The sequence below is a fragment of the Paramisgurnus dabryanus genome, chromosome 2 (assembly GCF_030506205.2).
Source record: "Paramisgurnus dabryanus chromosome 2, PD_genome_1.1, whole genome shotgun sequence".
Lineage (NCBI taxonomy): Eukaryota > Metazoa > Chordata > Actinopteri > Cypriniformes > Cobitidae > Paramisgurnus > Paramisgurnus dabryanus.
The window spans coordinates 53,485,410-53,510,478 of record NC_133338.1 but is presented as its reverse complement, the minus strand read 5'-3'; the positions used below and the strand labels follow the sequence as shown (position 1 = coordinate 53,510,478).

General features: G+C 37.7%; 4 protein-coding genes across 5 annotated transcripts in view; 1 reads left to right on the top strand and 3 right to left on the bottom strand.

The window, feature by feature from the left end:
* piezo1 (piezo type mechanosensitive ion channel component 1 (Er blood group)) overlaps window positions 1-8,042 on the bottom strand; it is a 115,709-nt gene extending 107,667 nt beyond the window's left edge. For both annotated transcript variants that reach the window (XM_065261722.2, XM_065261723.2), the window contains exon 1: window positions 7,326-8,042. In XM_065261722.2, coding sequence (XP_065117794.1) covers window positions 7,326-7,389 — 64 coding nt within the window. In that variant the 5' untranslated portion in view covers window positions 7,390-8,042. The remainder of the gene's footprint in view (window positions 1-7,325) is intronic.
* Window positions 8,043-10,883: 2,841 nt separating this feature from the next.
* Window positions 10,884-16,498, top strand: cdt1 (chromatin licensing and DNA replication factor 1). The gene is made up of 10 exons (XM_065261713.1): window positions 10,884-11,452; window positions 12,171-12,320; window positions 12,406-12,638; window positions 12,849-13,043; window positions 13,130-13,275; window positions 13,368-13,468; window positions 13,557-13,745; window positions 14,473-14,616; window positions 14,697-14,898; window positions 16,321-16,498. The coding sequence occupies exons 1-10, from the start codon at window positions 10,958-10,960 to the stop codon at window positions 16,482-16,484; spliced, it is 2,019 nt and encodes a 672-aa protein (XP_065117785.1). The 5' UTR covers window positions 10,884-10,957; the 3' UTR covers window positions 16,485-16,498.
* Window positions 16,499-16,623: 125 nt separating this feature from the next.
* aprt (adenine phosphoribosyltransferase) lies at window positions 16,624-19,530 on the bottom strand. The gene is made up of 5 exons (XM_065261715.2): window positions 19,377-19,530; window positions 18,352-18,455; window positions 17,621-17,754; window positions 17,465-17,543; window positions 16,624-17,356 (listed from the first exon to the last, which is right to left on the bottom strand). The coding sequence occupies exons 1-5, from the start codon at window positions 19,454-19,456 to the stop codon at window positions 17,217-17,219; spliced, it is 537 nt and encodes a 178-aa protein (XP_065117787.1). The 5' UTR covers window positions 19,457-19,530; the 3' UTR covers window positions 16,624-17,216.
* A 512-nt stretch (window positions 19,531-20,042) lies between these two features.
* The window catches only part of galns (galactosamine (N-acetyl)-6-sulfatase), a 36,254-nt gene continuing 31,227 nt past the window's right edge, over window positions 20,043-25,069 (bottom strand). Inside the window, exons 13-14 of the mRNA XM_065261710.1 lie at window positions 20,718-20,835; window positions 20,043-20,386 (exon numbers count right to left, since the gene is read on the bottom strand). Coding sequence (XP_065117782.1) covers window positions 20,300-20,386; window positions 20,718-20,835 — 205 coding nt within the window. The 3' untranslated portion in view covers window positions 20,043-20,299. The remainder of the gene's footprint in view (window positions 20,387-20,717; window positions 20,836-25,069) is intronic.

Here is a 25,069-nt window from a genome sequence, read left to right as displayed (position 1 = left end):
CATGACCTCTTGACGTGATGACGTATTACGTGAGGTTGCACAGGAAGACGAGAAGTTGTCGTTTAAAAGTGACAATCGTTTCTCTAGATAAGACCCTTATGCCTCGTTTGAAATCATTTAGAGTCCTACGAAACTGCATTTTTAAACTGCATTAAAACTGTTAAGTTTTTGGGTCCATTAAAGTCCATTAAAATGAGAAAAATCCTGGAATGCTTTCCTCAAAAAACATCATTTCTGCTCGACTGAACAAAGAAAAACATCAACATTATGGATGACATGATGGTGAGTAAATTATCTGTATTTTTTTTTTTAAGAAAATTGACCACAAAACCAGTCACAAGTCACACGGATATACTTGTAGCAATTAGGGATGTAACGGTATCAAAAATTCACGGTACGGTAGTATTTCGGTATGATGCCCACGGTACGGTAATTATTGAACCTTTGCAGGAAGAAAAAAAAAACAAATGAAGACTTGGAAAAACTCCCATAAGTGTTTATTAAACAAGACTGAACATTACAATGTACAAAGTGTAGTGAAGTGTTTACAATTTTCATAAAAAGGACAAAAAAATTAAGTTTCATTTTAGTTTGTCGACTTTAAACAACTCCCAATCAGTCAGGTTTTAAGAATTGAGTGACTCCCTCAATTGACCTAGTTTTAATTATTATTAAAATTAATGCTAATGCTTGGTACTCCTATGAAAGCAACGGTTGTGATTGTAGAATTAAGAAAAGATGATGGGTTTTAAGATGGGTCAATTCCTGAAAACAAAAACAACCCAGTAAAAAATGAAAATTGCTTACTTATTGTAGCTGGACTTAGAGCTGAGGTCAGCTCACTTAATACAGGGGCGCGTTTCCCAATCGGAAGTCTGCAGCCTCTATGGGTCGCATTTGTAGGCTGCATACGTAACGAAGACCGTCTTATTTCAAAATATTAACATTTTTCAAGTTGACTATTATTCTTATTTAATCGTATATTATTGTAACACGCTTATGACTTGCGAATGTAATACTCAGTTAACTTAAATACACCAGGCGTTTAATGACGGATGCAGCCTGCAAATGCGACCTAAGGAGGCTGCAACCTTCTAATTGAGAAACGGCATACACACTCTGCTCATTCACGGATTTACTCACTCGTTTTTTGAATGTCCATCACATTTTGTCCTTCCTCGTTTCTTGTCACAGCGAACGCGAACTTTTTCGACACATCAGATTTAAAATCCGTGTTTCTTTTGCTTCCGCCATTGCCGCTCCACTTGTAGAGAGGCGTCAGAGTAGCACGCATGGGATTATGGGAATTGTAGTTCCTGCGTCCCTCCTCTCGCTTTACTTGACCGGAAAAAAACTACACGTGTTGCCCGGAAGACCTTACGTTTTACCGATCATGTGACCACGGTGGTACCGGGAAAATCTTCTACCGCAATACCACGAAATTTATAATACCGTTACATCCCTAGTAGGCATGGGCCGGTATAAGATTCTGGCGGTATGATAACCTTTAGCAAAAATACCACGGTTTCACGGTGTTACGGTTTTGCCATTGCAACACTAAAATGTGTTATTTTTTAAATGCCAGGTAAAAATAAAGCCTTTAAATTATAATATGCTTTCAAAAAATATATAATATTTTTGTAATGTATATTAAATGTTAACATCAAATCAATCACATGACTTAATGATTTAATGAATTTTGTATAAACACAGCTCATACCTTGGAGACGGTATCACAGAATATTTCAGTGGTTTTGAAACCTTGACTGTTTAAAACCTCGGTATACCTTGAAGCCGGTAATCGGCCCATGCCTAATCCCTAGTAGCAATAGTAAACAATACATTGTAGCAGTCAAAATTATCATTTGTTTGCCAAAAACATTAGGATATTACCTAACGATCATGTACCATGAAGATATTTTGTACATTTTCTACCGTAAATGTATAAAAAAATTATCATTAGTAATATGTGTTGCTAAGGACTTCTCAATATTTGAATTAACACCTTCAGATGACTTCTGACTGGTTTTGTGGTCCATGGTCACATATTGGTTTTGGGTGAAAAATAAAATCGAAAATTGTCAGTTGTATCACCCTGAAATAAGTCATACACCAATACATTGTGTATTCTGCTAGGCAACTGTTAAGACCAAATACAAAACGCAATACATGTTATGACAAGAATAATTGCACAGTCACATTGCATTACTTAGGTTAGGTATATCAAGAAAGACTATTTGTTCTGTTCTGGTCACAACCAGGCCTTTTATTACAGACTACAGAACTGTACAATGATTTCCCATGGAGCTACGCGAATATGCCATACTATGAATTGTTAAAGAGGACGAACCACAAAGCTGCTGAGCTCTGTACAGACGTCAGTTTGTCTTTGCGCTCATACACTGACAGCGGTGAGGAGCACTTAGCATGGTTTAGGAAAAGTGAACTAAACTGAACTTGTGTAACACACGACACAATATAAAAATTGGGGCGTGTGCACACAAGCGAAGCAATTACAGAGACTGCATATTTTGTGGTTAGCCCGTCAACTAATTAAACCCAGCAGGTATGAATTTGACAAATGAAAAACATTTTACGCCTACTATGCTACCATCCAACACCGTTCTTGAAAGTCTGTTTACAAGACAAGCAAACAAACATAAGTAGCACATCATAAATCATGATTCTCACATGTTTTGGTTCCTGTGTCCCTGTTCATACCATATCGCCTTTAAAGGGAAATTTCACAAGACTTTTTTAGGGTGTGAAATAAATCTTTGGTGTCCCCAGAGCGCAAAAGTTTAAGCTCAAAATACCATATAGATAATTTATTATAACATGTTAAAATTGTCACAATTGTAGGTGTGATTAAAAATGTGCTTTTTTTAGGTGTGTCCTTTTATATGCAAATGAGCTCATGAAAGTCAAACACTGATCACCATAATGGGGGTTTGTTAAAATTAAAACACAATTGTGCTTTCAATTATTATATATTTTTTCTGTCGTGGTTGGATAGTGAAGATTAAGGGGCAGTATTATTATAATAAGATCCCCTTGTGACATCACAAGGGGAGCCAATTTTCAATGACCTATTTTCACATGCTTACAATGAATGGTTTACCAAAACTGTTACTGGGTTGTTCTTTTTCAAATTTTCTAAGTTGATACAAACACTGGGGACCCATTTATAGCACTTAAACATGGAAAAAGTCAGATTTTAATGACATGTCCCCTTTAAGTAAATGTTTTTGGTTCAGAGTGAATTTTTTTCTCCTTCAGACGTTGCTCTAAAATACTCCAAATTCCTTAAGTGAGTGTTTAAAGTCCAAATTGAGATGTTTAGTTATTTCAGTGATGCACACTTTCAGCCTCAAGACAATTACAGGCACGCTGTCCTCCCACGAGTACAATGTACGGTGACAGCAAGTTGGTTAGTGGGAGCTGCTAACAAACCAATATTACATGGTTGCCCAACTTCACAGTTCTACTGAAGTCTATGCAATGCACTGAGCTATTTAGACAAAAGAAATCAATCAATTTAGGTTAACTCTTTGTTAGTAAGAAATGTTGCACTGTTGCAACTGAAAACCACGTGAAGAACTTGAGCAAATCTGGCTGACCGCATGCGTGAGATTGAGGAGAACCCGAGGCGCACGCTGCAGACTCGATTCTTCCTGTGTGCCACAAGGGTCCCACATGACTCGAGAAACCACACGTTCAACAAATATCACATCAACTGCTAGCACTGCCGGCTAATGTTTACCTGCGCAGGAGAGTTTTATATATGAAACATGGCAGGATTTCTGCCAATATTCCTATGGGCGTTCCACTCAGTGTAAAAAAGGAAATGCTGTATTTGGAAAAAGTGGCTATTGTAAACAGAGAATGAACTTAGTAAAAGGCTTTTTTATGTTACACTTCAATCTAGCATAATACATTTTAAACCCCAGGTTAAGACCATTTTGAACAATAGGAGAAACAATGTATCATTTTGAAGATGAGTTAGCATCACTTTGTGACCATGGGTCAGTACAGGACATGGTGGTATCGTTTTCTGCGGTGTTTAAGTTATCTAAAGAGCTGCTACAGTGTTACAGTCAGCTGTCTGTGACAATCAGTTATAAACTGCCTCTATAAATATTAACGTGTTTTCTTGTACAGTCTTAGAAATGTCACGCAATGTCTAGTTGGGAAATCTCAGTCTCATTCAGCAGCAGTGTACGCTATTCATTTTTCATTTATGTGATGCCTTACCATTCCATGCAAACCTTACCATTAAAAAAATAATGTTTTTATTTTTATAAATCTCTGCTACAAATAACTAGGGATGCACCGATAGGATTTTTTTGGGCCGATACCGATACCGATTTAAACAGACAACTTCTGGCCGATACCGATATTAAACACTTGTATACAATCCTATACAGCTGGTCTATAAGCTAGTTTATTTCTGCATCAAATTATTTTTACTGAACATGGATTGGATCTAATTAACATTTAACTGACCAACATAATAAAAGAGGCACAAATTAAGCTAAAACAAATATAATAAGACAGCATGACAACCTTAAAAGGTGGTTTTTGCTATTCAGCATTTATTTTATTAACAACATTAACTCATTTTTTTTTTTACATAAAATGGATTTCTTTATGCAGTTAGTTAATAAACAATCGGTATCGGCCTGTCTCGTGCTTTTGCCGATATGCCGATGGTTTCAAATTCATCAAAAATCGGCCGATAAATATCGGCGGCCGATACATCGGTGCATTACTACAAATAACGATTTAAAGTTTGTTTGTGGGACCTACCGTTATCAAACAATTACAGTTAAATTGACACGAGTGCAAACGTTACAACTTACCCTATAGGTGGGGTTCATTTTAACAAACAGAGGGTTTGTTGAAACACCTGCTAAAAAATTTAGTTTAAACAAATAATTTAATAAAATTCTGTCTATATACTAAAGGTGGATATTGTTAATATATTCATCCATCCATGAACCTTTATCTAACCATCCCTGTATTATGCATCAATGCAAATAAATAGGGCTGCACAAAGTACTCTATTAGGTTGTTTCCTGGACAGGCGTTATCTTAAGCCAGGTCTAGGCTTTAGGTAAATTAGGAAATATATCTAGTTTGAACCAAAATGCCTTACTAAAAACCTTACTGGTGTGTATTACTGGTGTGTAAAAAAAGACGATCACTTTAAGTCTAAATTTAAGACATTCTTCTTTAACAAAGCATTCAGATAACTAATCTGGGTAATATACTTATGCCGCAATAGTTAGCCTGTCTGGAACCGAGTGGATTTTAAACCAAAATACTGTATGACACTTGCATTACATGTGAACGGCCCCTACGCTATAGGATTCTTTTTTTCTCTGCCTGTCTCCTCCTCAACCCCGAGGACAAACAGACCCAGTTCCCAATGCTGTGAAGGTCATCACACAACTGATCTACTGGCTGTCCTTCACCGTGATGCCCAGCCGATGACTGACCAACGACCACCGGCTAAACCAGTTTAATCCGCCTACCTGTTTCATATCCCTTTCGTGTTTATATATATATTAATATATATGTATCTCTCTCAAGGGTTTTTCTCCTTATAGGAGACTTCCCACAGGGTTCTTCTCCTAGGGGGTTTTTCATCCCATGGAGAGTCAGCCAACATTGGCTTAACTTAGCACTTTCCTGTATACGTTACATTATTACTACTCTCACTTGTACGGATTATTATTACCCGCTGTTTTCTGTTTCTTATATTATCTATCGATTTTTTTATGTTTTCCCCTACATCTTTTCACATAAAGCTGCTTTGAAACAATTAACAATTGTGAAAAGCGCTATATAAATAAAATTATTTAGAATTATTGTATTTTAAGATATGTCAGTTGTTTTCAGTTTGGACAGGTCTTACTTTTATTTTAGTCTAGGACTAGTCTAATCCCTGTCCGGGAAACCACCCCAATGTTTCCTTTATGTAATATAGAAAACATGAGTATCTAGACTGATATCATCAGGGGTTTAGGAAAATAAAAAAAACAGATTTTTCTATATATTGGTGATAAATGCATTCTCTGAGAAATTATATTTTAATTTCTGACTTAATATGTCCCATCCATAATGCCAGAATTGCTCATTTTATGAGAAAAACATGGCCTTAAACTTTGACAATCAGAAAACAATTTCTTGAGAATGTGTATAATTTAAAGAATGGAAAGAATGGTGGACAAAAATGAAGACCAAGATGAAATCACCTGGGCCTACAGCAACCTAACTCAATCTAAAGTACAGACGGCATGAGCCGCGGAACAGGATTATGTTAACCTAAAGTTAAAATGACAACACATGGACCATTTCAAGCGTTCAAAGCCCATAATTAGACTGCACGGGAGGTTAGGTTTAAGGAACACAAAGACATTTAGACTCGGAGGAATGAAAGGAAATGATGCATGCGAAAAGAAGAGTGGGAGAAGACAGAACAGGTCTGAAACAGAATACAGTGCAGAAATGCATCATGCATCCTCTCCTAAGTTTAGTCCCAGAGGAAGTGCGCTGGTCGGGCGTGTCTGTTAAACAAACACCTGATGTATGAGGTAAGCTTACTGACTGCAGTCTCAGTTGAACGCATTCCTGCAATCTCTCATTCCCAAACATTACTACAGCTGAGCCTCAAGAGTCATATACTAAACTTCATGACATGGCAAGCAGTGTCCTACTGCCTTTATGGCATCTAAAACAACAAAATCCTTGTCCTATTCCTGGTCATACATGGAGTTTACAACTTTTTAAGAATTGCGAAATCAAATCTCAGTCACTACTAGGGTGAAGTACACAAAAAAGTTAAAAAGTGACCAAATAAATAGTAAATTGCATTTTAAATATATACTTAATTTATTTTCAGGAAAATATGCTCATTCAGTTTAGTTCATGTAATGTCTAGACGAGCTGCCATCACTCATTCACTGTAAGCTCCCCTTCTGACATCACAAGGGGAGCCAAAATGTCAATTCTGCATGTTTGCAGAGAATGGTTTACCAAAACTAAGTTCCTGGGTTATTCTTATTCACATTTTCTAGGTTGACCCACTGGGGACCCAATTATAGCACTTATACATTGAAAAAGTCAGATTTAGATGATATGTCCCCTTTAAATAACAAGCCCTACGTCATAAACATAAATACTGAATATACACATTGTATTGTAACTTATATACGAATGCCTCCATAAGATGAATCTCTTCAATGTTTACTTCATGCTGAAGATAAAAGCGTCTGCCAAATGCCTAAATGTAAAATATTGGAGATGTGTGAAAGTGTTACCTGCTAGCAGAGAGACGGGCAGCAGACAGCAGTACAGGAGCGCGCACAACACCCGGAGCTCCATCAGAGTCGCGCGTCCAGTCACATTCCCCTCACGAGACAAATCCACAACACGACCATCTCTCACAACTTTTTATGACAAAATAATGTCATAAAAACTACAAAAAAAAGCAATTCACCTTTATTTTCCATTTACTATTCTTTAAACGTTAAAAGAGCTGTGCTGAATGATTAGATTACAACGTTAACATTATTTAAAACAAAAACGTATCGATCGTTTCATTAAAGCGTTGTTAAACTAACAGTAAAATCGCGGTTGTTTCGTGAGGAAAAACTTGAGCCGCTGCTTCAGGAAAGTCGATTATTCATTGTAACATCTTCGTGGAAAATGTGAATCACCCGACTTCGCGCTCGCTTCTGGTCTTAAGGAATTTCAAAGTCCGTGAGCTGGCAAATAATGCGCTCCGATTGAGTATATCAAGTATATTAAGTCCACGAAGTGTAACACGTTGTCCCAGAAGACATGAGGAGAGTTTTGTGTGTTTGCGCGTGCAGTCAGTCCAACAGTTAGCTGAAAGTAACTCCCACTCTGACGGCACACATGAACTTCTCTGCCAACACTGCTAACGTCACTTTCAACTGAGAAATATTGCACTGCCTGTGTAGCCAAAGTTTTACCTCAGTTTTACCTCCAAACGAAACGGATTTTTTTCTAGGCCTGTGTTTTCTGTCAGACAGTGACAGGACTACCTCGCGCACGAATTTGATCTCTGAAATGACAGCTTGTGTTTCGATCGCTTAATAAAAACTTAACCCTATATGCGTGTTGTCTCAACTACACAGTCTTTGTAATGCTTCCCGCGCTGTTAACGGGACTTTGAAAGACCCTTCACTCCACACGCAGCAGACACATGCAAGCGACTTTAGTGTCACTTGGGTACCTGCATAAAATGTGCCTGCTGGAAAAATGCATCGTTTGTCAATTTTTTTTTTTTTTTACTAATTTTATATATGAATTCTACGACATGTAAGTGCGTTGGCTTACAGTATGTGTTATTGTAGAACTTTTATTTAAACATAAATTGTTATTACATACAAATAAGTCGGTTTATTTTGCAGTAATGTCTTGGACTGACGTTTACCCTTTTATATGGCTCCCTCTGGTGGTAGTTTTAAGTAATTTACGGCTAAATATTTTTGAGAAGAAATCAATGGGTCTCCTGCACTGCAAAAAATGATTTTCAAGAAAACATTTTCTTGGTATTTTTGTCTTGTTTTCAGTAAAAATATCTAAAAATTCTTAAATTAAGAAGCTTTTTCTTGATAAGTAAAACGACCTAAGAAAATAAGTCTAGTTTTAAGACCAAAAATATCTAATTTAAGTGATTTTGTGCATAAAATAAGCAAAAAAATCTCCCAATGGGGTAAAGTAATTTTTCTTCAATTTTTCTTGAATTTAGTTTTTAAGAAAAATTTTCAAGATTTTTTTGCTTACCCCACTGGCAGATTTTTTTGCTTGTTTTATGCACAAAATCACTTAAATTTGATACACTTTGTATAAAAAGTAGACTTATTTTCTTGGGTCGTTTTGCTCATCAAGAAAAAGCATCTTAATTTAAGAATTTTTTTGATATTTTTACTGAAAACAAGATTTTTTTCTTGAAGTGTGGGGCCAGTTGTTCAAAAGTAATCAATTTGCATTTCAGCTATCGATTTAGATTAAAATTTCAGCACTGGTTGTTCACAAAAAAAAAAATATGGATTCTGAATTCGGATTGGATCAGAAAATCCAATCTAGGTTTTGATCTGGATCAAATCTTCACTTTGTGTTGTTCAAAACTTTTTAGTAAGATTAGGATTTGCTTGATCCAAAAAAGTAGGTTCTGCAACAAAAATTTAATAAAACTTCTACATTTTGTTTACTAAAACGTATTGGGGCAGTTTCCAAGGCTGGTCTTATCCTAGTTCCAGACTAAAATGCATAGAAACTGCCTTATAGAAATATCTTGCCCTGATATATCTTAACATATATCAGTGCCATTGTTTTGTCTCAAGATGCACACAAAGTTATGTTTATAAAAAACACTTAAATGTCCTAATATAACTAAAGCCTAGTCCAGGATTAACCTAAACCCTGTCCGGGAAACTGCCCCATTAACCTAGTCTTCAATACAACATTTCTATCATGTGATATATATAAATGTATCATTTTTTTTTACATTTTGCTCTTGATTAGTTCAATCTAGTTGATGATAAAGTATTCAATGTATAACATTTAAACATTCCTGTTAATTAAGAAAGATAAAAGTCCTTATAAATCCTTCATACAGCAGTGAAAAAATATTAAACATTTAATTTTAACAAAAAAAATATAGTCATTTGGCACTATATTTATTACAATCAACACATTAAGGGCACCAGTAATTCAGATTTGCTAATCTGAAAAAGTGTGTATCTGGATCAGGGTGATCCAATTCAATTTAACAAGTGATATGGTTTACTGAAAAACAAAACATGATATTTACAAAACATTAAACTGGCCCCTGTTTGTGTATGTGGTTTATTTACTAAAAAGGCAATAATGTTGATATAAGTGCAACACATTTTCCCGTTACAATACTTGATAAAGAGGTGTTAAAGTAATTGACAGCATATAGCCTATTTGCTGGTTGTTATAGCTGTTGATGAATGGGTTTTAACTTTGATTGACTCATTCTGAAATTAACAGTGTCCTACAGTGTTACAGCCATTAATCTATGTAAAACAAAAAAAACTTTTTTTATTCCGACATATATCAAACATGCAGAAACCACTACTGGGGTTAAGTGAATCACACAAAAAGTTTTAAAGTGATAAACAATAACTGATTTATTCTGAACTTTATAATTCAAAATGTGCATCTTATATTACACCAAATGTGATCTTGAGCACATGATATATTTATAATTTCACAAATACATGCATTACACTGCAAAAAATGACTCTCTTACTTAGTATTTTTGTCTTGTTTTCAATACAAATATCTAAAAATTCTTAAATTAAGATGCTTTTTCTTGATAAGCAAAATGACCTAAGAAATAGACAAAATAGACCTAAGAAATAGACAAAAAATATACAATTTATGTACATTTGTGCTTCAAACAAGCACAAATAATAAACCAATGTGGTGAGATAAAAATCTACTAAATTTACTTAAATTGTAGATTTTTTTACTAAAAACTAGACTTATTTTCTTAGGTCATTTTGCTCATCAAGAAAAAACATCTTGATTTAAGAATTGTTAGATATTTGTACTGAAAAAAAGACAAAAATACCATAAGAAATTTATTTTTTGCAGTGTAAAAATAAAATACTGCTAAAGGTAATGCATACATATATAAACAGAAAATGTTAAGTCTTATTTACATTTTTTTTATAGATTTACTGAACGTTATCAGTTTTCACTGACAGTTATTTCTGCGAATCGGGTGTTTGTTTGATCAGTAGAAATACAAGCGCGAATGGGGGGCGGGGTTATAACTCAGTTCCGCCTACATAAGTCACATGGTCTGATTTCGCGCGAAAGTAAGACACTGTAAAGTCAGTTCCGGTGAGACAACAACAGTGGGGCTGGTTTTCGTTTAAGCTGCAAAATGGCTCAAGCGCGGGTTACCGATTATTTTGCACAAAGTAAAAAGGGAGGCGCCGCTCGGTCTTTACGGTCCAAGGGACAAAAAGTGTCCGTCAACGACGTACAATCAGCGGCGATCACCAAACCGAAGACATCCAGAGCCACACGCTCCTCGCGCACTGCGACGCTGTCCATCGCCTCACCGGAGCCGCAGAAATGCGTCCAGCAGGAGTTTCTCAAAGTCATCGACGAGGCTTTATCATCGGAAAGTGCAGATACGGCGACAGACCCGAGTGATGCGAAACTAACCGCGAGTCCCCGCACTCCTAAAAGAAGCTCTGCGGAGTTTGATGTGTGCGCGGCCGTGTTCCCGTCCACAACCGAACTGCACAGCAGCGCCAAGAAGCGCCAGCGGCTCCATACGGGACAGAAGCACGAGTCGGTACGAGAGGAGCGAACCGGAACCAAGAGCGCGAGGAAAAAACTGGATCTGTTGAGACACGACGGTACAGAGCAGGTAAATATGACCTTTGTGTCAACAAGACCCTAAAGAAATGCTAAGCAAGTATGTTGTTTGAGGGATTTGATATCATATGTATTAGTATAGTATACTTTAACTACAAATCGCATGGTTACACTAAGGTTATTGTAGTGAGACAATGATATATTTGTGGTTAAAAACACACTTTTTCTCTAATTTAGCGCATTTGTTTGTTCACTTGTCAGAGCACCGTCAGTCAAATCCATTCCACTAAAGGAATGACTCATAATAAATTAAACTCCGTTCCGCGTTTTAGATACAGCCTTGACTTTTTTTAGCTGCTGCTTTCTCAAATCCATTCCACTTGGCTCATTTAGAGTCAATATAAATTAAATTCCATTCCGTGTTTTTACTATTTTCGCCTGCTGCGCTCCTTCGAGGTAAACAAACTTTTTAGGCTATAAAGCAGTTTTTTAATAAAGGGTAAACGAAGTACAAGAAATTGGCATCTACTCCAGTAGATGTTTTGGACCCATCCACACTTTTTTGGCTTTCGACGACGGTATTCTGTAGTAAAACCATAGTAAACGGAGGGTAGGAATGTGCCTCTCTTGTTATGTTAGGTTAAAACAAATCCTATAATGGTTTAATCTAGTTTGTGTTTTTTATAATCCAAGAGTGTAAGTTAAGCATTAACTGCTAGATTCAGACTCTGTTGGTTATGTTTAACCCTGAGCTGTTTTTATTACTGTAGAGCTGTGAACCATTGGCCTCCAGCGCTCCACAGCTTCCATCACAAACCACCAGCAAAGAGTCCAAAAACACCGTTAACCATAATGCAAATAATTCTCCTGTACAAAAGCCGACTGAAGACGACAAACCCAAAGGGACAACCAGGAGCAAGGTAACGCATGGGGGTCAATCGCACCTGTGCTGAACCTCCTGCAGTTTTTGGTCATGTCATTAATAAAACTTATTGGCTGTTTCAGAAACCGCTTTGCAGAGAGGACGTGGCGGCGTTAAAGTCAAAGCTTCAAAAACTCAAAGAAAAGTCTGAGCGCGTGTCGACTCCCTCACCCGCGCCCGTGTCATCGCTCGCTGAGCTGAAGGCTCGACTCGATGCCGCTCGTGAGATCTCGGCCAAGGTTCAGCAGAGGAAAGCCGAACGAGTTGCGGAGGAACCAAAAGCGACTTCAGCTCAACCAGAAGATCAGGAGGGAAGGTCAGTCATGATGGGTTTGGTTGATTTTGGCAAATGTGTTTTATGCATTTATTTAAAGGCACAATATGTAATATCTTTGTATTAAGAAATCCAAAAACTACTAGCAGAGTTAAATTTTTCTGTGAACTTTTCTTGCTTTGACAGAACCTGTTGCATTTATGTGTGGCCATGTGACTTTAATAAATTTTTTATGTATTTTGTTCGTTTCAGAGCTAAGCTTCCAGGTTATCAGCGGTATCACACTCTCGCTCAGGATGTCCCTCCTGGTCTCACGCTGCCTTTTAAATACAAAGTTTTGTCTGAGATGTTTCGCAGTCTGGAGACTATAGTCGGCATGCTCTTCAACCGCTCCGAGACCGCCACCTTTGCCAAGATTAAGCAGGGGGTTCAAGATATGATGCACAAGTAAGAGACCATTTCATATGGAAGTCAATTTCATCTGCTTGTTTGACATTTACGATGTTGAATTTAATCTCAATTATTCTTCACAGGCGTTTTGAAGAAAGCCACCTGGCACAGATAAAGGCCGTGTACCCTTCTGCTTACACTTTCCGCCAGGAGAAAAACATTCCCGGGTTCAGTGCCACTGCGAAGAGATCCGCTTTCCAGCTCACAGTGGAACCGGTCATTGATGAAGGTTCGAAAACCATTTGAGAATATAGCTTCGACAATGTGTTGTGTGTTTTTAATATATATGTATTTTTTTAAAGTGGTCATTTTCTTTTCTAGAGTTTAAAGGTACACGACCAGTGTTGTCCGCATCGCGAATTTTGGAAAGAAGGCACGTTTTTCACCAAAACCTGGTTGAAATTGTGAAAGGACATCATAAGGTTAGTGCAGTGTATTGAGTTTTTCCTCGAATGTGAATATCCTGACGGGTTTTGTTTATGTTCTGATGTATGATTATGTTTGGTGCAGGTGTTCTTGGCTTCATTAAATCCTCCCATCGTCATCCCGGACGACAAACTCACCCGCTGGCATCCGAGATTCGCTGTGGATGAGGTTCCCAACATCAAACCCGGTGACCTGCCACAGCCTCCCCAAACTGACAAGATGACCACAGCTCAGGAGGTGCTGGATAAAGCACGAGCTCTCATGACACCAAAGGTAAACACCTAACTAGATTATGGTTTCTGTAACTTAACTGTTAGAGCATTGTGTTAGCAAAGGTCTTTGGTTCGATTCCAAGAGAAAGTGCATATAAAATGTGATGGCAGGCTTAACGCAAATTTATTGCTAGTTTCACCCTGACACAGTTATCATTTTTACGTCCAGTGCCGCATTGTTTAAATGGTAAATGCAATTGCGTCCATCTGTTTGTTCATGAGCATGCTGATCTTAAAAAAAAAAGGTGGTGTTCGGGCGCTTCTATATTTTAAGGCAGCTGAAAATTATTGCAACCAACTAAACCTGGTTTGAAGTCAATGGTGCAGTATTTTTTTATTTGGTAATATGATACAACTGCAAGCGCTTTTAAAAGAAATAGGAGATTGGTTCATTGCGCATTACGCCCAAAACACACCCATGACTCAATAAGAGAATGGGTACAACCCTTTTTTCCTTTAAAATTGCAGTGGGGACCCCATAGAATAAATGCGCTCTGTCTCTAATTTAAAAACCCTCTCCATTCACTTTGTTTGTTGTCATTTCTGGCTTATAACAAATAACAGAATAACACAAGGTGTACACCTAACAACCTAAAAAACCCAGAAATAAGTTTTTATAAGCTGTCGAACTGTGAAACCCAGCCATAAAAACAGCTTGAAGAAAAAATTGGGGTTGTGTGTATCATCAAATCTGGACATGGACAATAAATGCATTCTGGTTGTTCTAGATGGAGAAGGCTTTGGCAAACATGGCATTGAAAACAGCAGAGACTGCGTGCGTAAAGGAGCCCGAGCCTGTAGCAAAACCTGCGGTGACCCCAACAGAAACGCCCAGTGCCCTCAAAGGAGTTTCTCAGTCTCTGCTGGAGAGGGTGAGTATTTAAATCACTACACTTGTTGTTATTACACGCAGTGTCCCAAAACTTCATCAAAAAAATCTCTCTCCTCTTAGATTCGTGCCAAAGAGGCTCTAAAGCTTCAAGCCGCTATGACACGAAACCCGCAGCAGGAGGAGCGTCTGGCCATGATGTCACGACTACCGGAGATGGCCAGGATCCTGAGAAATGTGTTCGTAGCAGAGAAGAAACCGGCCCTTATCATGGAGCTCACCTGTAATCGGATGATCTCCAGCTACCGTTCCCCACTCAGTGCTGGTTAGTAGTGATGCAGTAAATATTATAGCGTTTTAATAAAAGTTGGCATATGAATGTTGCCGATACTGATGTGATAATGCATAGCACTTGCCATGATGCGTTATGATATTGTTTCTGTAATACGATGGATTCTGTTTTAATGTCGATCAATTTGTCGATATTTAGATAACTTCCAAACTTTAAATGTTGAAGAAAAATTCTGTTAACCGATGTTATGCGACTAAAACAGAATTTTGTTGTCTCGTGATAAATCTTTTCAAAAACTATGGCGCCGGTTGTGTTCGACTCGAAAGCACAGAGAAGTCGACTCCCAAAGCATTTTTGCTGTATTTTGATATCATGTGCTTGAAGGTTCCTATGACGTCACATGAAGTCGACCACACCCCTGCTTTACAGTCCTCCAACCAAACATAATGTGCCATATTTAACTCTTTCAACGCCAGCGTGTTAAAAAAAAGTTGCAAGCCAGCGCCAGCGTTTTTCATGATTTTCACCAAAGTTTAATGCCTTCCAGAAAATGTTCTTCTTTAAATATATAAACATACAATATACCAAATGAAAGAACAGACCCTCTGCTTTCAAAAAAAAAAAACATTTCATCATACGTTCGGTGGTTCTTTTGTAATCAGCTTTTGAATATGGGTAGGTTTCTGCAAAAACGCCACACATTGAGCAAAAAGCAGAGATAATTCCAATTTTTGTGACGGACTTTTCATAGAGATCCCATTCAGAGCGATCTTTAAAACAGACACGGACATGCAGCCGCTTGGCATAGGGCAATACTTTCGGGTTTAAAAAGTTGCGGAAAGACGGAAAAAAGCGTTTTCTCTTAATTGACGAGATATCTCGTCAATGGCGGTGAAAGAGTTAATGAATGACTTGTAAATGCGAAAACTTTTCATTGCACTTTTGCTATATATTCCCTTTTGGAATTGCCTGATAAACCATTTCACCGGAGTATATAAACTTTTTTTGCGATATATAGTTTATGCGAAATTGAAGCGTTTCGTGGGGGCGCATTTTTAATTTACAGTGTAATGGAAAGCTGTTAGCTATTATTAATTTTTTTTGTAAACTAAAATGCTCGCTTTGGCGGAAATGTATAGACCGAAATTATGTAAATGAAATGATCTAAATACAATTACGTTGTGTCAATATTTCACGTTTGCCATCGATAAATTCGATCGCTGTATCGTCACACCCTTAACATCGTACGTTGAGTAAAATTATCAGTTTTTGCAATATTTATATAATTGTTGCAGTGCATTATAGGATTGCCTTTTGTTAAAATACACATGATGCTGCTCTTACAAATTTTGGCTAGATTTAGTCCATTTTGAGAGTTTGTCAGGAGTTTACAAGCGATGTCTCTTTGAAACAAGGCATGTTATGAAGTTTTTCTAAACATCGTTCTCATTCTAGATGAAATGGAGAAGCATCTTCGTCTGCTGGCCGAGTTAACACCTGAATGGCTAACAGTTCATCCAATCAGAAAGGACATATATCTGAAACTAAACAAGACGACGGATCTAAACATCGTTCTGGATAAATTAAACCAGAAGATGAGAGAAGAGGAGCGGCTCTGAGGACTTTCAAATTTAGACCAATAAACCACGTGCAATATTTTATCCTGGATTATGCCTGAATTTTAACTTTTCGTTTTTGAGAATAGTTTTGTATGTTCACATTAAGTTTATGCATTTCATTAAGAGACTGTTTTTAAAGTTTGGTGTTTACTCCATTTTTATTGAGATGTCCATTGTTAAAGTAGCAGCTGCTTTAAATGTAGATAGGTCTATAAAGACCTTGCACATTTGGCATGGATGATAATTTAAGCATCATAGTTCTTAAAGGTATTCTAGTTTACCAGCATGCTTCGAAATGTACAATAAACAAAAAATAAGTTCATGCAAACAATGGTGTAACTTGCTTATGAAGTTTCTACACAGAAAAGCACCTTTGCATCTGTAGTCTTATGCTCATAATGGGTTTTTTGTACACTGTGATCTCACAGGAATATTAAAATGTGTTCCCAGAAATATCACCTGCTTTACTTTACATTATTGAAACCAAGAAATGTTGGTTTAAAATTCTGCATTTGAAGAAAAGTCACTTGCCAACATTGCATACGTGACATCCTAAACTCATGTCCTTCATTGGTCAAACAAACAGCACCCCAAATTGCTGTGTGCAGGAATCAATCTACAAATCTGCTTATTTATTGTTGGTAAAGAATATATGATACACTGCTTATTGAAGGTAAAGAATATATGATACACTAATGTGAGAACCACACTGATCATAGATGTATCGTGCTGTCAGTATTGTACAATAGAAAACACTGAAGTTGGTTTGAGTTTGTCGGCTCCGTTGAGAGATTTCAGTTCAACAACCACCAGACAGGACAGAACCTCGGCCCGCTGCCGTTTAACCAACTCGCATGCTGCAAACAGCGTTCCTGAAATGATAAAAACACTAAGCTAAACAAGTATACAATAATTTTCAGACACGACTATAAAGTGATGTATAGATGGGCCAAAGTCATTTTTAGTTGTATTGAACTCACCCCCTGTGGCCAGTAAATCATCTATGATCAGGACCTTCTGTCCTGGAGAAACGGCATCTTCTTGCATCTCCGCCTCGGCCTGAATAAATACTGCTGAATTAAACTATGAATGGATATATTAATAAAAGCAGACATTTAATAGTACTTTTTTTTTACCTGTCCGTATTCAAGACTGTAAGACACCGATAGAGTTGGGCCGGGCAGCTTCCCTTTCTTTCTGACAAGAGCAAACCCTACTCCTAATCTTTGAGCCAACAGCGGCCCAAAAAGGAATCCTCGAGCATCAAGTCCTAGGAAAAAAGAATTATACACCAAACTCTTCATCTTTGTATACACCCAACACATAAGTAAGAATGTACATTAAATCTTTCTTTAATGTTCATATAGCTTAAAGGAATAGTCTACCCTTTTGCCAACTTAGACGAATTAATACATATCTATCTTTTTTCAATGCGTGCACTGTACAGCGTGTCGTGAATGTGTTAGCATTTAGCCTAGCCCCATTCATTCCTATGGTACCAAACAGGGAAGCCACCAAACACTTCCGTGTTTTCCCTATTTAAAGACTGTTACATGAGGAGTTATACTAGTAAGTATGGTGCCACAAATAAAACTTCAGTTCATTTTAAGGTCTTTATACACCACTGATAGTATAGTTATGTCGATTATATTGCATTTCTGTCAAGAGATCCTTCTAAAAGTTACACAGTGCACCTTTAATGAACTGTAATTTGCTTTGGACAAAAGGGTCTGCCAAAAACAGATATCCAATATCCAGTAGGACTCCTAGTGCTATCAAAAGTTTCGCATCTCTGACCATTGTACATGTAAAACTAATCTAATCTGCAAAATGAAACACGAAATTAGTGCAATAAATGAGATTGTACCAACTATAAGATCCACGTGAGGGTGTGTGTTTCTCACGTATTCCTCAAACAGATCTGTCACTGCTGCCAGAGCCTCGGGATTCTTCAGGATTGGACAAATATCCCTGCAAAAAAAGCCATGGACATTAAGGGATTTCCCGAACAGGGATTAGTTTAAAACACGACTAGGCCTTAGTTTAATAGACCCTTTTACTGTTTGAACACAATGATGACGTGGCTACGTATGCACGCACATCTTGGCAATGGAAGTATGGCAAGAATCAGCAGTGTAGCAACACAGACAGACAAAGTTATTTTAAAAAGTTGACTTTATCAACTTTTTCAACACAGCTACAGATCCGAGTACTATAGTGGAGTGGATAGAAGACGTTAGCAGATGGCCAAATATAAAGTGGCCGGATACATATATACGTATATTAGTAAAAGTGCAACCAAACGCAACAACCAGACATTTTGATGCTGGGAAACCGTTTTGATAAACTTTCTGGGTTGCTAACACGTTAGAACCAATGGAATAACAGCACTGTTGACAAGTTGCGCGCGCAGGCTAACGTTATTTGATCACGTGCGTTGTAAAAGGGTCTATTAGGAAATAGAACTAGTTTTAACAAACATTCCTTACTAAAAACATTACTTGTGTGCAAAACAAAGGATACTGATGTATTTTAAGATACGTCAGTGCAAGTTGTTTTCAGTTTGGACAGCTCTTAAATTTTTTTAGTCTAGGACTAGTCTAATCTCGTCCGGAAAACCACCCCTAAAAGTAGCAAATTTGTCCCATTGAATGTTCCGCTATCCTTGTATCTCACAACTCTAATATATGCGGCGCTGCGCAGACGTATCGGCTTATTACATCACAGCACAGCGAGAGTGGTACGAAAGCATGATTTTCAATCGTTCTCGCGGTGCCGTGATGTCATGACAGACGTAAGGCATGCGCAGCACTACACGAAGTCGAACGCACTGCGCTTCAATGAAACACTTGGTCAAAATCTAAGTTAAATAATGTATTACATTACACTCACTTGAACGGAATTCCTTTCGTGGGGAAATCTTGAAAAGTCCTGATGCACTGGAGGATCAGATCCCGTTTCTCTGCCATCATTTAGACGCTGCTGGATGTTTGGACTTCAAAACGGGAAAAGCTCCGCGTGCATAGCGCGCGCTTCCTGGTCACGTGACACCGTCGAGTGACGTATGTATATGCTTGCGTTTGTACAAATGTTTATAGGTAAACTCATTGATGATTGTTTGTTTAGTCTGTTTGATACATTAGACTAATAATACAATTTAATTTCGATTAATACAGAGTTATCTTCTTCAAGGTGATACTCGACAGAAAACATACAGGCCGTTTCTCAATCCGAAGGCTGCAGCCTCCGGAGGTCGCATTTGTAGGCCGCATACGTCATCAAGACGGTCTTATTTCAGAATATTAACAATTATAAAGTTGACTAATATTATTAGCTAATCGTAAAGTATTGTAATATGCTTATGACTTGCAAATGTCATGCTCAGCTTAATGACGTATGCAGCCTGCATATGCGACCTCCGGAGGCTGCAGCCTTCGGATTGAGAAACGAAAAATACTTCAATGATAAAAGTCTTTATTTAAATACACACAGATATATTCCTGAATTTCTTTTAATCATCCTAATATCAGTTTTACAGTAGATATAAAAATACAGTCCATTTTTATAAATTTACTTATACTTTATTTGTTTACACATGATTCCGCTTACATTGTGCAAGAAATAGGTAATAATTTATTGTAAGGCACAATTCATTGTAATTTTAAACTGTAAACAACAAACTACTGCAATGTAATATTTATTATTTAATTTAATTTTGCAAGATACCCATACCTGAGAAAATGCTTAAAAAAAGTCACAAAGACTTTGTTTTCTTTATGCAAAATATAATATCTATATATTATTAAAAGTATACATTAATGTGGCCAGTCACACTTCCATGGCTTTGACTCGGGTGCTTTGAGACATTTATTCAGCTGTTCACAGCCCGGAGGACTCCAATTCTGTAAATTAAAATAAATAAATAAATAAAGGAATTACTGTATTACTATAAACGAACACTTGATGGCACTATTGTGCCACTAGATTTTATATAACACCACTACACAGTTTTCAACTAGAACAATAGTGACTAATAAATAAAATAAAAAATAATGTATTAAAATACAAATATTATCACATTATCTAAATTATTTAATAACATTGAGTTTGTGTGAACCACGATTTCTGGCATCTAATTTGTAATTGCACAGCAGTTTAATGCACAAACATCAAAAACATGCAAACATCACACACAAATGTGCCACATACTTTACAGTATAACAATCATCTCACCATGACAGCCAGGTCACACATGTTGAGCTGTGGCATCCCTGGGATCAAATCTTTCTGATGTTGCTTCACTATTGCTGTGACATACTGGAGGACATCCCGGTATTCCTTAGATAGGACACTTAATAGGAAATTGAAGCATTGCATTGAATTAATCTCAGGAAAACTCATGAATCAAAATAATGATAACATTTATGCATTTGGGAGATGCTTTTATCTAAAAATGCATTACAAGGTGTACATTTTATATCATGTGTGTTCCCAGGGTTCAAACCCATGACCTTTTGCGCTGCTAACGCAATGCTTTACCACTGAGCTATACAGGATGTTATTTTGAACAGTTTGTGACATTATTTATGATATTAAGCACACTTTCTCAAGTGTTTTGTGTCTAGATGATTTTTAGTGAATTTAAGGAAATTATGGCTTTATTTTTCATGCAAGATAGTTTTTTCTTTAATTTTAGGGTGAAATAAAATCCAGACATATTTAGTAACGTTCACCTCCTGATTGCTAGTCTTGTACCATGGTGTATACATAGTAGTATTAAAAGAAAACCATGGTACTTCTAGTCAGCTATGGAAGCTATGAGGACATGCTTTTGGGTTACTCTTTATTTTTTATCAGCGTAGTTCTCTTCTTTGTATATATAACAAATAATTGTATTTAATTTCTCACTCGAGCATGGTTATAAAAGAAAATGCATGAAAAAAATACGTGCCAGACGGTCAATTCCACCATAAAACACACACATAAACAGGTCCCCGGGGACCTGCGTGTCCTCTCATTATTTGTGTTGGACAGCATTGCGCAGCGACCCTGATGGTTTCAAAGGAACGCTGCTCTCAATAGGACCTGTAGACTTAATGGCCTTCGGAGAATGCGCGTCTGTACGACAAATATCACCACTGCAATTACGCACGTAACACAACTGCAGGCAGCACCTGTGTCCGCCCCGGCCCCTGATCTCAAAAGCAGCCTCCTGATTGGTCCCCGGGGTAAGCGCGTGTGTGCGCGCGCGGGGTGAAGTGTCAATTAGTGTAATTACCCTGGGTGCTGTCCAAAGCACACCTTCAATCTCTGCACCTCCCTGGGGAATCGGGCACCAGCATCTGCTCCTCCGGACCAACACCCCAAACGTCCGTCCATTCGCCAACACTTACGTTACTTCACTTATGAGAGACTTTTTATCAGCGTTTAAGAGGTTTAATTTAGTGGTCGGCCGATATGGTTTAATCAATGGCTGAGAGATGATATGCATGCATGATGTGTTATAGCACGAAACTGGTAATGTTAAAATTCAATGAGCATAAAATGAATCGCTAAACATCTGGCCGTCAATTTGTGATAGACAGCAAAGGGACGGAGCAAAGCATGGTTCACCTGCTTGGCGTCTTGGCTGAGTGTTATATGCCCTCGGGTCCATGATCAATAATTAACAATAAGATGTTTATTTATGCCTGTAGTCCAGACAAACAATAGAAACTCCACAGTCAGCACGGCTCATTAGCATCTGAACCCTCCTTTCCTTTCCGCGACTGATTATTAATAAGAATGCATGCAAATACAGTCTTTTGATTTATAATGCATGACACCCGAGGGGCAGCAGGGGTATTGCTCAGGTGTGTCACCGTACCGATTCACACTTACACAACCGCAGTGTGAAGAGACACAACAAAAGTGAATCAGTATTCACATGGTACACAAACGACAACAAATATAAGCGAATGAATAAAAGGAGTCAAAGACACAGAAGCGCAGCTGGAGCGAGACGAGGGAATTGAGCTGAAGAGGCAATCAAATACCTCTCCTTTCCCCCGGTGGAAATTGAGCAGCTCTATGAGGACTATTGATCGAGGGTTGAAGTGCTCGTCGGCCACGGATGAGACCTGAACTGCTGCTACGTCAGCCCCGGGCCGGACGGATGCGAGGGCTCTCGGGCGGGACCTGACGGGGGGGTCGGCATAGTAACGGCCCGGATTGTAAACACAGAAAAACTTCCCTGACCCGTCTCATAGCAGCATTGAACACAGACATCCTCATCCTTCCTTTCATCAATCCATCCATCCTTTTGTTCTTTCTCGCTCTCATTCATCCATCATTCCATTCTTTTTCATCCTTTTTTTCTTTCTTTCCTTCTCTTTTATCCATCCATTCATTTATTTAGTTCTTTTTTCTCTCTCTCACTCTCTAATTTTTCCATCCATCTATCCATCATCTCTTTTATCCATCCATCCATCCATCCTTTCTTCTTTTTTCTTTCTCATCCATCTATCCATTCTTTCTTGCCCTCTCTTTCATTTATCCATCCATGCTTTCTTTCACCCATCCATCCTTTCTTTCATCCATCCTTTCATCCATCCTTTCTTCTTTTTTCTTTCTCATCCATCTATCTATTCTTTCTTGCCCTCTCTTTCATTTATCCATCCATGTTTTCTTTCATCCATCCATCCATCCCTTCTTTCATCAATCCATCCATCCCTCTCTCTCTCTCCCTTTCTTTCATCCAACCATGCATCTATTCTTTTGCGCTCTCTCTCTCTCCCTCTCTCTCTCTCTATTCTTTCATCCTTTTTCTTTCTCTTTTTCTTTCCTTCTTTCTTTAATCCATCCATTCATTTATTTTGTTCTTTTTTCTCTCTCTCACCCTTTAATTTTTCCCTCCATCCATCTATCTATCCATCATCTCTTTTATCCATCCATCCATCCTTTCTTCTTTTTTCTTTCTCATCCATCTATCCATTCTTTCTTGCCCTCTCTTTCATTTATCCATCCATGCTTTCTTTCATCCATCCATCCATCCATCCATCCATCCATCCTTTCTTCTTTTTTCTTTCTCATCCATCTATCCATTCTTTCTTGCCCTCTCTTTCATTTATCCAGCCATGTTTTCTTTCATCCATCCATCCATCCATCCATCATTTCTTTCTTTCATCAATCCATCCATCCCTCTCTCTCTCTCTCTCTCTCTCTCTCTCTCTCTCTCTACCATGCATCTATTCTTTTGCGCCCTCTCTCTCTCTATTCTTCCATCCATTAATTTATTTTGTTCTTTTTTCTCTCTCTCACTCTCTAATTTTTCCATCCATCATCTCTTTTATCCATCCATCCATCCTTTCTTCTTTTTTCTTTCTCATCCATCTATCCATTCTTTCTTGCCCTCTCTTTCATTTATCCATCAATGCTTTCTTTCTTTCATCCATCCATCCTTTCTTTCATCAATCCATCCATCCCTCTCTCCCTTTCTTTCATCCAACCATGCATCTATTCTTTTGCTCTCTCTCTCTGTCTCTATTCTTCCATCCTTTTTCTTTCACTTTCTTTCTCTTTTTCTTTCCTTCTTTCTTTTATCCATCCATTCATTTATTTTGTTCTTTTTCTCTCTCACTCTCTAATTTTTCCATCCATCCATCATCTCTTTTATCCATCCTTTCTTCTTTTTTCTTTCTCATCCATCCATCCATTTTTTCATGGGCTCTCTCTTTCTCTCTCATTCATCCTTTCATTCATCCATCCATGCTTTCTTTCTTTCATCTATTCATCCATCCTTCCTTCCATTCATACAGTCATTCAGTCTCTCTCTCTCTCTCTCATACATTTATCCATTCATTCTTTCCACCCACTTATCCATCCATGCATCCTTTCTTTTTTCTTTCTCATCCATCCATCCTTCCATTCTCTCTCTCTCTCTCTCTCATTCAATAATTCACCATCCATCATTTTATTCTTTCTTTCATTAATTTTCATCAATCTATTCTTTAATTTGCTAACTCTCTCTCTCATTCATTCATTCATTCATCCATCCTATCTCTCATTCAATTATTCATCCATCCATCTATCCATCCATTATTAATTTCTTTTTCATCCATACATCCTTTCTTTTATTCTTTCTTCCATTATTTTTCATCCATCCATTCTTTAATTTGCTATATCTCTCTCATCCATCCGTCCATCCATCCATCTCTTTTATCCATCCATCCTTTCTTCTTTTTTCTTTCTCATCCATCATTTATCCATCCACTTTTTCATGCTCTCTCTCATTCATCCTTTCATTCATCCATGCATGCTTTCTTTCATCCATCAATTCTTTCGTTCATCAATCTATTCTTCTTCCATCCATCCTTCGTTCCATTCATTTTGTCCCTTCTCTCTCTCTCTCTCATCCATCCATTCATCCTATCCAGCCATCCATCCTTCTATTCATTTGTTCTTTCTCTCTCTTATTCATCTATCATTATTTCTTTCATCCATCCATCCTTTCATTCTCTCTCTCTCATTCAATTATTCATCCATCCATTATTTTATTCTTTCTTTCATTATTTTTTATCCATCCATTCTTTAAATTGCTATCTCCC